Genomic DNA, 16219 nt, shown 5'->3' on the forward strand with positions numbered 1-16219 from the left:
GTTAGGTATGATGGCGACTATAATATGGCAGTAGTAACGTTTTTGCAGCCAAAGGAGTTTCGGAGATTTTAAGATGACCTCCATTTTAGATGGAATCGTGTATTTTTGTATGCATCACTTGATGCAGCTTGAATACAATGTAATAACAATGTCTAGAAAAATGTAGTAACTAAGAAATAGATCAGGGGAAGAAAAATCATATTTTTCTATCAGACAAAATACTTTATCAATATATTCCCATGCGATCGTTAAGCCAGACGATTTGACACAAACTGCAGTCACGCTTTGCTCTCATCATATGATGTACCTGACTCACAGCCCGTCTTTGTCATTACAGTGACAATGATAGATGCGGAAGCAGTGGCAGGTGGAACTGCTCAGTTACCATGCGACGTGGAACCGCCAGTCCCTGGAGACAAGCTCCATCTAGTTATTTGGTACAAGGAGGAAGCAGACGCGCCGATATACAGGTAAATTCCACTTTTGCATTCCTTATTTTCGCTTCTCGTTGTACGGTTCAAATCACTCTTGCTTCGCTGCTCGCCTCCAGAATAGAAATCGAGGAAAGCAGCGAGACACGCGGTTTCCTCTTCTAACGACGAGTCCTGACAGTTAATCCTCCACGAATAAAATTTCATTCGCTTATCCAGACAGGAATTAAGCATGACTATTGTTTCTCATCTGCGTTTAAAAATTTAGAGATCAGTGATTGTTATAGATGTTGACGTAGAATGCGCATTATTATGAATATACAATTAGTATATAGTATTCTGTCGTATAATATACTGTATGGTGTAAATGCATAATATGATATATTATGTGAAATGTAGTTGTAAATTGTTTATAACTTGAAAGATAAATCTTAAATAACATTTCGCGAATTAAAAAATTTTGAGATAGAAGCTTAATGAAAGTAATAATCGTAAATTAATACATTTTTTATGATGTTGTTACAAAATATCATTTGTTTCAGCGGGCTTTTATCACAGAATAATGAATCCATAATAACTCCAAATAACGAAGTCCGTAATATTTAATTAGGGGTCCATAATAAACTTTTTTCAACAACTTCTGCTTACTACACATATACATCTACTTTTATGTTTAATAAAAAATATCGAAACACGCATTATTAATTTATTTCGAAGTAAAATTAAATGGAAACTCGATCTTTAATGCTTAGTAATACTATTAAATGAAACATTTGTATAATAGCATTATTCAGTAGAATACCGGTATATTAAAAATTATTGAAAAAATCTTTACGACAAAAATATTTAATCGACTGAATATTACATGAATCGTCAAGGCAAACAGTTTTCTTAATTAAATTCAACGCGTATCGCTCCATCGCCCTCAAACCACAGAACAACACTTTAGTCTTCAAACAAGCCGCTCGCGCTTCGAACCAATTGAGTTGCACTTGCAACAAGCCTTAATTAAAGAAGCAACTTCTCGCGTGTGCTATAGCCTGTCTGAAATGAATCGACTGTTCAAGGCCACTAACCAGGAAACCCCCCACCATAGCACCTAACCACTATCATCGTTCAATTTCAATTTAGTCAAAATTACACAACGTCTGTAACGTCTGTAACGTTCAATTAAATTGTTAATAACCCTTTCCTATTGATTAACACGAATGGAAATATAAAACGAATGAAATGAAATGAAAATATTTCTTTGATCATCTTTCTAAAAATATAAATTTATATAAACGATCTAATCCTCCATCTAATGATTCACCAACACAAATATTTTCAAGATTTTCGCAGAATATATAGAGCAATTACATTATTACCGCAGAATGTTCCATTTTCGAGGAAGCAGGCGAGGAGAACTATTTACCATGAGCAAATATTTTGAGAAACCGAGTCAAGTATACCAAAGAAATCGGCTGCCACGTAGAAATCGCGTATCTCACTATTTCGATATCTGTTATTAACCCCTTAACCTACGATTTACGTTCGAGAATTTTGGACCAAAAACGTAAACAAACTATTATATATTATATTATATATTATACTTGGCCCGATCATCTACTACGGGCTATGCCCGTAATATTTACGTTTAGCCCGATCATCATACTACGGGCTATGCCCGTAGTTGTAGGTTGAGGGGTTAAAACGATGGTAAAATCTCGATTATTTGAATCTAAATGTAATCCAACTCAAAGAAATCGAGTGTAACTTGCAAATCGCATATCTCACAATTTTGACGCACTTATTAAAAAAGGACCTTAATTATTTGCAAACTTAAACCTAAGCTAAATCGAAAAAGTCGATAGCCACTTATAAATCGCGTATCTCAAAATTTCGACGTCCTATCATTAAAAGAAAAAAGTTACAAGGAATTTTATAATGATTGTACAGATCCTTTAGGCTGTTCATGATGATCCGTGCAGTAGAATCGCAAAATTCGCTCCTCTCGAACACCATTCTTTTCGGAAGTTTGTTTCCGCCCGTGAAGGACTTTATACCTCTGAAACGTTGTCAATCTCCTCTATTTATTCGCTGTTTGTATTTTCGCGTCTGGTCTCTTTATTACCATCACCTTGCCTCACGTTCCTTCTTAATGGAGATTTAAATTAAGTTTCGTGGGATTTACAGAGACTCCTTTAACATTCTACTTCATATTCTTTTATTTCGTTCTATATCACTAAACTTAATATACGGCTTAGTCGATTGCAGATAATCGAGTGTTCCTCGAACAGAAATACGTGGGTCATTTGAAAAGTTCTAGGACGAGATAGAGACAAAGTACAATAGGAAATTTCTAATTTATCATTTTTTAATAATTTTATGGTAATTCGTAGCCTTTAGTTTATTTTACTCTCTGGCTGATTTTCACTCTCTGATGGCAATAAACTGTAATAGACAACGAAGAATTTAGAATAAACACTTTAGAAAATAATTATCTCCTTGTCCATAAGATTTCCTGCATTTACGACACCAGATTAAAGACATAAATAGATTCTAAATTTTTGTAATTATAATATTCATTTGTACCTATGCTAAATGAGCTGTCTCGTAAGTTACGAATAATGGAATACTCCTAAACATAATTTAAATAAAAGATTTGAAGATTTCAAGCAGACATTCTATTTATCACAACTTAATAAAATTATTCGTCATAATAGTAAAAATAGCTTGAAAACGATATAAGCCATTCCATTCCATTACAAGAATTTCCTAATAATAATCCACGTATTAAAATCGTTATACGTAATTGCACAGGATAATTAAAGTAGAAGACAGATGGGAAAATTTAAAGGATGGGATTTATCCTGTCAAAGCGTTAGCTCCGTTTGAATTTTTAAATCGTTGCATAAATCGGCGGTTGCGTTTAATTAAAGTTTTCTTCCGGCAACACTATTATCGCTTGACCCAAGTCGCAACGTTATAAAATCTCGTCGAGCGACGAAACTTATAAAAAAGAAGAAAAAAAAGAGAGAAAAATGATAAAACGTCGCGTCGTGAATGTTATTCTCGTCGAGAGATAATTAAAATTTGTCAAACCCGTTGATATCAAAATGCGTGGAAAGCAAATTTCGTCGGCGAACATTTTAATGAGAAACCTCTCGCTTCTCCTTCTCCGAATGACATCTATTGTCACGGTAAAAACGACAGAAACAGATATACGTATAAATATTTATTTAAAATATTTCTCTGTGGTACAGATTAAAAATCAATTTACGTATATAAATTGTGTTGAAACAATTAATATCGATGGATTCGTTTCATGATCAAAGCATCACGATTTGTTTTGCTATTTAATGTTGCCCTTATTTAATATTATGAGTTCTTAAATTTCTGGTCTACCATTTCTTTTCTAAAGATTCTGTAAGAGATAAACAAAATTGAAGTTCAGAGCTCCTTAAAAATACTCACGAGCAAAATTCAACAACTCCGTACTTTTATAATAGTTTTGGTTAAATGTATCTTTCAAATTTTGCAGAAATTACAATTATAAAATGTAAAGATTCTATGATCAAAAAAGAAGAAACTTGATTGTTTGGATTAATCGTAACACAGTCTGTTCGAACAATCAAACAACTTCGTCTTTGTCTGAGAGATATAAACTAACATCTAAGTTAAATACAATAATATAAAAATCCGATATAAACATCATTAAGCTGTTTAAATACTTGGTCGAACAAAAACCTAGTTCACTTTTTAATTACTTTTTCATTAGAATCTTTTAATAAGGCACTTATGTATGGACCGCCTGTGTATGTGAAACTTTTTTCTTATTTTTACACATATAATGCGCTAACTTTTTTTTACTCGTCGTGTAAAAACTTACGCTTTACAACCAATGTCGCTTAATTCCTTATTTTCTTTGCTGCTCAAACACGTTGACGTTAAAAAACATCTAAATAGACCAACATTTATAAAATATACCAATCGATAAAATCACATTTCTATTTTAAACTCCCCTGTCGCAAGGTCGCTACCAGGATCGCTAACATTCCAAGAAGAGAAAATGAAACGACGAAAAACGAGATTCGTAAAAAAAGAGAAAAAAAATGAGAGAAACGAAGAAGAAAGAGAAACATTCTCGTCTGAAATCGATACAGTACAGTTCGATGGCGCGAATTGCGAGTTGGACTGGATTATTCAACCTGCGCCTGGACAGGTGTTCTCGAATCTTTCCCTCTGATATAAAAGGCCACGGGCAGGATGAGGTTGTGGCCGACCGACGCCCCCTGGGGCTGGCTCTCCGAACCGGTCCTGGGAGGACGTTTATACGCCCGTTCCGATCGTTTCACCTTGTCAAGTCTCTCTGATATCGTGTGAACGACTTTCCTTCGTTCCACTTTCGGCCCGAGATTTTCTGCGATCGTTCAAACGATGTCTTGAGTGCAGAGATCGCAGTTTTGAACGTGTTTTAAAACGCACGTGTATGGTACAGAGATGAGAAAATGAATAACCGAACGAAGGAATGCGGATCTGATCGGTGATTTCTGATTGACCGAATACAACCATACAGATAAGTATTGACTTTGAAAGTGTCGCATGCAGTGGCGGATAAAAGAAAGTTAAAAATTAATACACTACGAGTTTTAATAACCTTTGTAGCAAAGATTGTTGAGCATATTGGTAACAGTCTCTATATATACATGTGTATACAGGGTGTAACAGAACATGTGGTGCTCACTTCAAGACCTGATTCTAGCAGAACAGTGAAAAAACCTCGTATACGCATATGCTTTATCTGTCTTCGTTTATGAGATATAACGAGTCTATTGCGTACGCAACACCTATTGAAAATATTGAAATACTAATATTCAGAATACAAAAAGCTTTTCAAGAAATTCGGGAAATGCCTGGTACTATTCAGAGTGTAACCAGATCCGTGACAAGACGTCTATAGGCTAGCCTTGAAGCTAAGCAGTAATTTTGAACATTCTCTGTAAAAATAAATATATCACGGCAAAATAGAAAATTTGTTACATCTTATAAACGAAAACAGATAGAATATATGTTTATATGACATTTTTTCATCGTTTTTTAAATGTACAATCAACTCCTAAAGTGTATCCCACAGGTTCTGTTATACCCTTCAGGTAACAGGTTCTGTTATAGTAAATATAGGGTGGGGCGATAATCGTATTATAATCAAGCAGAGGGCGATTCTACGTGAAAAAATAAGAAAAAGGTTTTGTATAACATTGTTTCATTTAAGGCTTCGTTTTCAAAAAAATAAACTTTGAAGATTTGACAATTTGGCTAATTCCGGACTGGACAAAAGGAAATAATCGATAGAGTTTTAAATTGCATTTGAAAATAAGTAAAAAATGTAGAATAACATTTTTTCATAAAATGCTTCATTTCCGGCAGAAGTAAATTTGGAAATTCATCATGCACGTGTACAAGACCAGTTTTTAATTTAACATATTTAAACCTTATTTTCTTGAAAACGAGACTTTAAACGGAAAATTTTATTTTACATTCTTTTTACTTATTTTCATATATATTATAACATGCCGTGAAACTCCCAATCAATATTTAGCCTCGTTAAAGTATACTTGGCAAATATATATATTTTTAACTTATTTTTTCATATATATCGAAGTACATCCAAATTTGTACATGTCCCATCCTATATAATACATATCAATTCTGATACGTATTATTTAATATTAGTAATGTACACATGATAGGAATAAATTAATAGAATTATAATAAAATAATTAAGAAAATAAAAGCAGTGGAAAGCATACAATTTAAGTTAACATGAGAGATCGACCAAATACTTATGATCGATATTATATTGATCGCAGATTGGTAGTTTCAGTGTTAGTAAATTTTAACTGAAACGTACGATGATAATTCTTATTCACACTCTTTTAACGAACATTTCGCATACAAAATCACCAAACCTCGAATGTTCGCCACTTCGAATTGGAAACTCTATTTTTAAACGAGAGGGTTTTTTAATCACCAACGATCGGCAAATGTTTGTGTCGGTGCTTTCATTGGCGACCTTCGATGATATTTTCGTGCGTTTTAAACGGCTTCGAATCGGATCGATTTTGTTGTAATAACGTGACAGGGTAAATAAGGGATGGACAGGGAAAAAACAGGACGTTCATTTTAGAGCGGAACGAACGTTTGTTTGAAGTACTACGCTTGAATGGAAAGAAAATAAAATTCGTGATGTTGCCGATAGTGGATTTGATCTTGAATGATCTGTCGAACTTATAGAGATTTACATGTATATACAAGTTAATGTTTTCTCGATGGATCACCCAGGTTGAAGGATTTCAAATTATTAATATGTAAATAATGATTGTAGTATTGGACGTTTTATGTTGCTTTTATTTATTTATTTATTCTAAAGTGATCACATTAACAATGAAGTTACAAGCGATCATCAAAAGTAAATAATTAGTAATTAAGTATTTACAAAATTAGATGATACTCAACTATTTAGAATATTGAGTAGATTTATATAATACGTTCAAAAAACACTGACGCATTATGAATGCTTTTAGAATTATCACGTCAGACTTCAAGTCATGTTGCTTTATATTGCTTTATGTTGTTTCATGTTGCTTCATGTTGCTTCATGTTGCTCTTGCTGTGTATCATGCTTTCTTTCTTGCTCATGTTGTGTATCTGAATGATTATCAAAGATTTTTAAAAAGTCTTATTACTTTAAAGCTTTTATTCTTTTATTAAAAAATGTCAATATGTGCATTTCTATATTCTTCACATTATTTGATGATTACTCGTGAATGAAATTTTCCAAATATTGAAACAATTAGCCTTCTAATATTATATAATCCCATTAATAACTTATACAACGCTAATATAGTTCCACGTTCTTACAATAATTACACAATGCTATTCTATTACTATGTGAACAATCTTATAATTTTGTAATTTATCAACATTATGGTTCTGTCATTCTATGAATATAATTCTGTAATATTAATCTCCATATTTCAGTAATAAAAATTTCACTATTCTTTCTATCCTGATTTCCCAACATTCCACATCCTCCTACTAACGTGTTTCGGCATTGCCATCTTTTACCTCTTAATTTCACTATTTTATAATAGTACGATTCTACAACTCTCCCTTATTCCACATAGTTTGACACCTCTCACTAGCATCGTACCATACCGCTACATTCTATATTCAATACCGTCGCAAAATTCTTCGCTCTCGCACGTCGTCATATTATATTTACGCAATATCCGAATTCAATTCACGCTTCTGTAATTCTACCATTTCATTTCCATGCCATTCCATATCTTTTCATCGCTTGGAAAGAATATGACGACCCATTAAATTCAATTTATCGCGTGAAACGAAACGAAACATCCTAGGCTACGTCCTCCGTATCTGTACATGGTCCCGCGCGCGGTTGAATCATATTGTCCCATACATATTGTACAACGCGCGTACATCACGCATATCCGCTCGCTGGTTTATTGTTACTAATAAATCTACTCATTTGACAAGCCTTCTGTCCCAAGTCCTCGACTCTACACTCACGAAATTGTCTCATCCTCGCACCCCTCTTATGCGTGGCGCGCCAAACGAACGTCCGTTTTGGATCGTTCTCCACAAAAATCCCAATTTTCTCCAATCAGATACAGTCGGATTTGCGCATCTTTGGCTTAACTTTCCTATTGCACACGCAATATCAGGACGGCTTACAATGGCAACATACGTTATAAGCCCCACAGCCTGCTCATACAACTTAGTATCGAAAGGTTCGTTACATTCAATGTCAAAACCGGCTTCACACTCCTTAGCTGGCGGTGTTGACACTCCAGCCTCATGAGCAATGTCAAACAGATCCAGTATTTGACTTATCTGTACGGATTGATCAAATACAACAGTGGTACCGTTTGGCTTGCTCGAGTGGATGGATAGAAATTCAGTATCAGTACCTAGCATCCTCACATTTAATTTCTCCTTAATCCTAGTTTTAAACACATCAATCATAACCTTCGTTCCAAATGCAAGAATGTCAACTACATACACAGCTACAATCAGATCTTTGGATGCATTCACATACACCCACGGATCACTCATACATGGGTTCAGACTTATACCTTTCAAAATACTGTTAATGTATCTAAACCACATTCTCCCGACTTGCTTCAGTCCATACAGGCTCTTTTTAAGTTTGCACACATATTGAGTTCTGTCTTTTCCTGAAACTTTAAAGAATTCAGGTTGCTCCATGTATATATCCTCATTCAAAGGACTACTGAGGTGTGCACACTCCATATCAATATGTTCATAACTCCACTCATTCTCCGCACACAGAGCAAGCAAAATTCTTAGTGTGTTGCGCTTTACAATTGGACTAAATGTTTCTGAATAGTCTACTCCAGGCTTTTGCCAGAATCCCCTAGTTACGAGTCTAGCCTTATATCAATCAGGGTCCCTTTTTATGACAAGTACCCACTTACAGTCAATCACATTTTGTTCAAAGGTCTTTGCACTATGTTCCACACTTCTTTATTTGTTAAATTGTCTAATTCCCTCGTTATTGCATCAGTTCACTTTTGAGCATCTGGCTCTTTCAGGGCATCGTACACATTCACAGACACACATAAACCTTGAGTCTTGCAAACTGTCGCAACGTGAGCACAACTGTTACACGTCTTTGGCTTACGCAATCTTGGTGATCTCCTAGGCACAGTCGGTACACTCACAACCTCCTCCTGATTATTCTCTGATTAAGTCGTTCCTGAAATAATCACTTTCCCCTTCATCGTTTTCACCATCACTTTGAGTTTCTACATCAATTGGATCGACTTCCCTTTCAAGTTCGAAATCTTCCCATATCCATTCAGAGAGTTTCCTTTTGATGTTCCTCGTGTCCACTTTAATGTTTTTGTAGGAAAACACATTTTCCTCGAACCTGACATGACAAGAGATTATTACCTTCTTGGTCTTCGGTAGATAGATCCTATATCCCTTGATCTGTCGGTCGTAACCTACAAATATCCCTTCGTCTGCCCTGTTATTAAATTTTCCTCCGCCTTGGCTTCTCAGGTACCAGACTGTGCATCCGAATACCCTTAGCCTGCTGATCTCCCCTTGGATGTCGCATCCCTCACTTTTCCATAATTCCAATGAAATTTTATCTCTGATAGCGGTGGATGGGCATAGGTTTCTAATGTGACACGCAGTGTTCACAGCTTCTACCCACAGGTAGTCAGGGAGCCCCGACTGAATGAGCAAACACCTGGACATCTCAACCAGGGTTCTATTTGCTCGTTCTGAAACTCCATTTTGCTCAGGGTTCCTTGGGGCGGTCTTCCTGTGCAGAATGCCTTTCTTCCTTAGATAGCTCTCAAAATTTGCTCCTGTATACTCACCTCCATTGTCGGTTTGGAGGGCACTTATTTTGGACTGATGTAGAGCCTCCACTTCCATCTGGTATTCCTTGAGGCACTTAAATACTTCGCTCTTCCTGCTGATGATCCTAACGTGCATGAAACGAGAGAAATCATCGATGAAAGTTACAAAATAATTACCTCCACCTAATGACCTGCACTGAGCTCTGCCACTAACATCTCTGTGAACAATTTCCAAAGGGCGTTGACACATATGATGAGCTGTCCTCGGGAATGGGACCTTTGTCATTTTTCCCTTCACACAGACTTCACATCTTTCATCGTGTTGCTTGGAGTCCTCCTTCATGCTCCTTACAGGAATCTTCCTCATTGCATTACCATGCAGGTGACCCCATCTCTCGTATCACGATACGGTACTCTTGTATGCCTTTGCCTCAACATCTTCAATGTCTTCGTCATTTTGGCCAGGCTGATCGTTTTCCACGGAGACATTTGCTACGCGCCCTTCAAAGGGTATTGTCTCTAAGTAGTATACATCATCTCCTACCTTTGAGTTGAATACGACGTCTCCATCATCGTGTGTTCCAACGACCTCTTCCCTTGTACACACTGTAATGACACCCTTTTTTGCCAACTGTCTGATCGAGATTAGATTTAGATCTAACTCAGGCACCCACAGAGCGTTCGACAAAGATAGGGTCCAACCACCACAGGACTCAGCCATTTTAATGACGATCGTTCCCTTTCCCTTAACTTCCAGATTTCCCTTGCCAATCCTGATTTGCCGGGTTGCAGGCGCGAAGTTCACAAAGCGATGCCTGTCCGGAGTCATATGATTTGAGGCACCTGAGTCAAGGTAGCTAATCCTCCCCCTATCCATGTGGCTGATGGACGATAAAGCCAATGTCGATATAAGTCTCTTGGATCTCGAGTTGTCTTCTGATCCCTTCTCCTTCTTGTTATCTTCCTGTCTCTTCTTCTCCCTTGACACCAGTACGAAATGTGGCCCCATTTTCCACATTTGTAGCACTTCCAGTTATGTGGGTCTCTGTTCTTTGGTCTCGCGCCATCTTTGTTCTGTTGTGACTTGGGCTTCCATTGTCTCCTGGTCTCCTGGTTCTCGGACGAGTCCGCAGCCGCATCGATCCTTCTTTCTTCGAGTAGAAGGTCGAACTTCACGGCCTTCGTGGTCAAATTCTTATCAATTCTTGTTGCCCTGAGGTACGTCGAGTAATTTGGATCCGCCACGAGGCCGGCCAAAAGGAAACATACCATAACGTGGTCCTCGATTTTTATACTGGCATTGGATAACTTATCACACAGGTCTTGGATCCTTCCGCAGTATGCGGAGATATGCATACTAGGGGTCTTCTCGATCGTGCCACTAGAACTGTCCCGCATGCATAAAATAATGTCCATCGACGCAGATCTCCCATGGACATCTTCCACTGCTTTCCAGCACTCCCTTGCCGTTCTCAAGGTTCTGATGTCCCCGAGATACTCGGGGCGCACGTGCCGGAAAATGTACGCACGTGCTTTGTTATCCATTTTTATACAGTTTGGTCCCAACCTTTCTGCTGCCGTTAATCCTGACTCTACTGCATCCCAGCAGCCCAGGAAAACCAACGAGGCTTCCATCATCGTCTTCCAATATTCATAATTGCCCTTATTCATGATCGGATTCATATCCTTGTCCACATCATTCATTTTCTCCTGGTCGACCATGGCATGATCTCTTCTCGGATAATTTCAGAAAAACACAAAAACTCAACAAATAAATGTCTTTACTGTCGCAGTTTACTGCCCTGAGCCCATAACCTGTTATTAAATATAGGTTTGGGGTTGATATTTAATTGATTCACACAGATTCAATTTATCTTTCAAAACGTACAAAATCGTACAAACGTCTGAACACACCGGATACTCTTAGATAATTAACACGTGGTCGACTCCTAAGACAAAAGAGCGTCGTTAAAAGTCGTACCAGCTTGTAGGAAGTAGCGAGCATACCAACTTAACGTTTCTCAAAAAGTGTAAGGCGTTTAAGCACGGTTACACTATCTCTATGTGGCCTTGGATAGTAGCGCACCGACGACCCTGAAACGAAAGATGGAACCGTTGGGATAAGTTCCCGGGTACTCTGTACCTTGAGGCCCTCGCTTACGTGAGTCTCATCTGGAACTGTCGAGCACGGATAACAGGTCGCCGGCCGGCAGTGACGTGGCCGTACATCCACACGATAGTCCCACCAATGACTAAGGTTGGTACCACGAGGGTCGAGTAAAAGCCCGGAGGGAGTAGTGACCCCTCAGCTCGGCCAATTATGGGTTTGGACTCGTGGTGGCAGTGGTTTATAGCCAAGATGCTGGCAAGAGGGCCGATTTAAGGAGTACTTGGATCACCCGAATGGTCTTCAGCGGGTGAGCAGCGTCCCACCTGCTCCGGAACCGTCCTGGAGAGACGGTAAGGCTTAGAAAACGCTCCGTTCGATCTGAGACGAGTGACAGCTCCTACCAGGCTTAACTAATCCAGGTAGCAAGGTACTGGGTGCCTTGTGCGCTGGTTGGGCGTAATCCCAACCCCTATGGCCCTAGGGGTGCCCGGGTACTGTATAGCGATAGATTTGCGCTCAGGAAAGCACCCGTTATCAAAGATGACAATACTTGCTGTTCTATGACTCTACATGATTTACAGATGGAATATATATGACATTGAGTTTCAAACGTACATAGTTAAGCAATTACCGTAGAAATCTTTTTATCTTCATATTGTGCATTGCACAAGGTGCTCCAGAAATCGTGACAAAACCGGAAAACAGGTGAATCATCGTGTAAAAATAAATCGGAAAAGTATAACAAAATTTTTTTGTACGAGGCTTCATTTTAGATGAAATTGCGTATGGAAATTTATTAACCGTATTGAACATGACTCGTTGATACTCTATATGTAAAAAATGTAAATGAGAATAAGTCGAAAATGTGGAATAATATTTTTCATTTTTCCGCGAAAGATAAATTTAAAAATTTATGTCTGGGTGTACTAAGTCACTTTTTAACTGAACATATTCGAACTCTAGTTTCTTAAAAATGAACTCTGAAAAGGAAAAATTTAATTTCGTATTTTCCGCTTATTCTCGCATGTAGAATAAATTCCGACTCGACTTCTTTCCCCTAGACCGGAATTAGCCATGTTCAAGTTCAACACTTCATGAATTTTCATATCCATTTTTTTTTAAAACAAAGCCTGGAACAGAAAGGTTTTATTCTATATTTTCCTCCTACTTTCGTGCGAGAAATCAGAATCTTTCCGGCTCTACCACGATTTCTGGAACATCCTGTATAAAACATTTAAAAACTAGAAATTATTAAATTAAATTTAATTTTGAAATCCGATTGTCGTAATTATGTTAGACAAATTTGAAACTAGTCCGAAAAGGTACATAGAAATTACAAGATATTTGTTACAAAAATATACGTACTTAACGTAAAATTAGTATACCACATGAATATAGTGGCATAATAGAATAACAGAATAGAACCATAGAATAGAAAAATTCTTGAACTCTGTGGAAAAATAAAAAAGTCTTTAAAATAATCACGCAAAATAAAGCTACAAAATGCAGAACATGCAAAATTTTTCTATAAGAAAATAGAGCATTGTGGAGCTATGATACTATAAAATTCTAAATCTCTGACAGCAGAGGACAAAAGCAGAATGAAAGTATAGAACAATAGAACTGTGGGATTATAAGGTTACACAACTACAAAACAGAAATATTGTAAAATTTTTAAATACTAGGGGAGATAATAAAATAACGTTAAAAATAACCGAGCAATTCTACCTAAAAAAAAATTGTTTTACAAAGTCACAGAAGCCAAAAACCAATAAACGCAACAGATGTAAGTTTCCAACATAGTATAGAGACATTTAAAACAATCCAGAGATTTTGTTCCAAGAAAAGGCACAAATTGCGGACATAATCGCAGACATAACAAAATTAAGAAAACATAAAATCTAATAAACCTACAAATACGAATTTCCGAATGAAAGAATTCTATTCTCCAAAATAAACTATAATAAACCTACTATTCAAAACCTGCTGAAGATTCTATGACGGAGCTCCATGAAATCTAAAGCTACGTATTGAATCTTTTGATACGTGTTATCTCTCTCTCTCTCTCTCTCTCTCTCTCTCTCTCTCTCTCGTGCATCCCTTCTCCCGATTTTTATTCTCGAAAGTTGCTATCACAATTCGATCGCAATTTATGCATAGAAACTAGAAGAAACAGAAATCCCATCTTTCTTGCTATCGTTACAGAGGATCGCGTGCTCATCTTTTGCTTTACGTCCTATTTCTGCCGTGTCTACCGCATAGTCGTTTCCCTTATACCGGTAGAACTTCAAGATCGTGCTTCTTCTTTCCTCTTCCATGGTGAAGCCCTCCTCCAAGCGTTTAAAATGTATGAACATGTTCCAGGTTAAGATTGAAATTATATATAAGATATTTCGCTGGACTGCTTCGATGCTTGTGACGTTATCAAGAAGAAATGGGTACTCGTGTTAAAACTACTCGAAGCTCATGTACGAAAAGCACCACAGCTCTTACAGGGGAACGTTTTATGAACTTTTCTTTCGTCCCCCTTTATAGTGTCTGAAAGCGTATACAGACTGTTCGTATTATTACATCTCAGAGGCTTTTTGTAGGTGATGAATTTATAACGACATAGAAGAGCTTCATTATTTTTAGTGTTTACAAATTTTTATTATTTTGTTATTTACAATGGTGTTTCTTTACGCATAATTTAATATCGTTTGAAATAGATTTGTTAAAGTAGTTTAATAAGAACCTTTGAATTATTTATACAGTTTTATCATTTTCGCTATATATATAATTTTATTATTTACGAAGTTTTATTATTTCTACTATTTATAAAATATCGCTATTTTTATTACTTACAAAATTGTGTTACTTCCTACGTGTATATAGGTTTTTTTAATTTGTCATAGTTTTTATGTAATGACAAGACCATGAATGTTTTTAAATTCATAATTATAATTCTTTCTTAGCGAAACATTCTCGTTCTCCATGTTTGTAACAAATCTACCAATTGCGAAAAAAATGTTGGGAACTAATAGTTAAACACTGTAGATTACATTCGACATGCATATATTTTTGTTTTCAATCTTTTTGATATTTTAAATATCTTTCATTTTTTGTTATGATCTTTTCTTTTTCTCCAAAATCTCTTGCGTTTTTGCTTTTGATATTTTCACTGGGAAACGAACTAAATTATTATTTACGCAATTAGTACAACGTTATACTCGTAGTCGGTGAAGGTCAAAGTGGAGCATGTAATTCACTTTTACTAATTGTTAATTTTGCGTTTGAGAGAAACTTCTCGTGGAGGAACGAGATAATCAAACTTAACAGATTAAACTTCACATTCAAAACATCAAACAAGGCCAATTTAAAATTGAATCTCGTGTGACTTGCATATAGAGTAATATATTCTATGTCTGCTGTATTCTCTTAATAATAATTGAATTATCCTGGATTCTACAGATTATATAACAATTCAGATTTCTGGATCTTTAATTAATGAATAAACGAGACATGATGAAATAAATAAAAAAAGAAAAAAGAATCTAGACATGATTCTTACCCTCTAATTTTGGTTTATGACGTCTTTTCGATCTTAGAGCTACGATTTCGCCTAGTTGCATGAAACACTATAAATATTTATGAGGCCGTAACTTTCGTATTCATTAATACGAGTACTGTCAGCTAGGAGTTAAAGGAAGCTCCCTAACACAATTATTTAGACTGTACTGCAGATGATTTTTCTTCTGCTTAATGTATTTAATTATAATATCGACACTTCATTATCATAACGATATTAATATGAGATCGGGTGAGGTCGAGTTTAGTCTATTTTTTTCCGATATAAATAATATATCATGGTTAATGAAGAAATTTCAATATTTATTAAGTGGAGTGAGAAATGAGTAACACCGCCATTTAACAATTGAGGATTCATATTTTCTACCATTAATAATGTTCTTCGTTGTACCATTATTTTTAATCTAACGACTAGAATAATATATATAATCATATAGTGATTATATATGTCGGGTTTACATTAGAATTAGGGTTAGGGGCGTGAAACGAATCTTCGTTTGGGTTACACGTTGTCGTTATGCAATAGAGAAGACATTGACTAGTGCAAATACGATTATTATAGAGCCGGACGAGTAACCGTGGTAGTTAGGTACTCGAGAAACTAATGACAATGATCCTAGGTTCAATAACGAATCCGCGGTCGACGGGATGATAGATGAACGTACTCACAAAATCTAAGTCGGATGCGTAATGTTCACTGGTCGTAAAGG

The 16219-nt window shown here is 36.3% G+C and overlaps 1 protein-coding gene across 4 annotated transcripts in view; it reads left to right on the forward strand.

Moving 5' to 3' along the window:
- Positions 1-341: 341 nt before the first annotated feature.
- Positions 342-16219, forward strand: part of LOC100744725 (hemicentin-2-like) — a 137495-nt gene continuing 121617 nt past the window's right edge. For all 4 annotated transcript variants that reach the window (XM_012382685.3, XM_012382686.3, XM_024365968.2 and 1 more), the window contains exon 1: positions 342-470. In XM_012382685.3, coding sequence (XP_012238108.1) covers positions 343-470 — 128 coding nt within the window. In that variant the 5' untranslated portion in view covers position 342. The remainder of the gene's footprint in view (positions 471-16219) is intronic.

Source organism: Bombus impatiens, unplaced genomic scaffold (genome assembly GCF_000188095.3).
Source record: "Bombus impatiens unplaced genomic scaffold, BIMP_2.2 scf_0159, whole genome shotgun sequence".
NCBI classification, from domain to species: domain Eukaryota; kingdom Metazoa; phylum Arthropoda; class Insecta; order Hymenoptera; family Apidae; genus Bombus; species Bombus impatiens.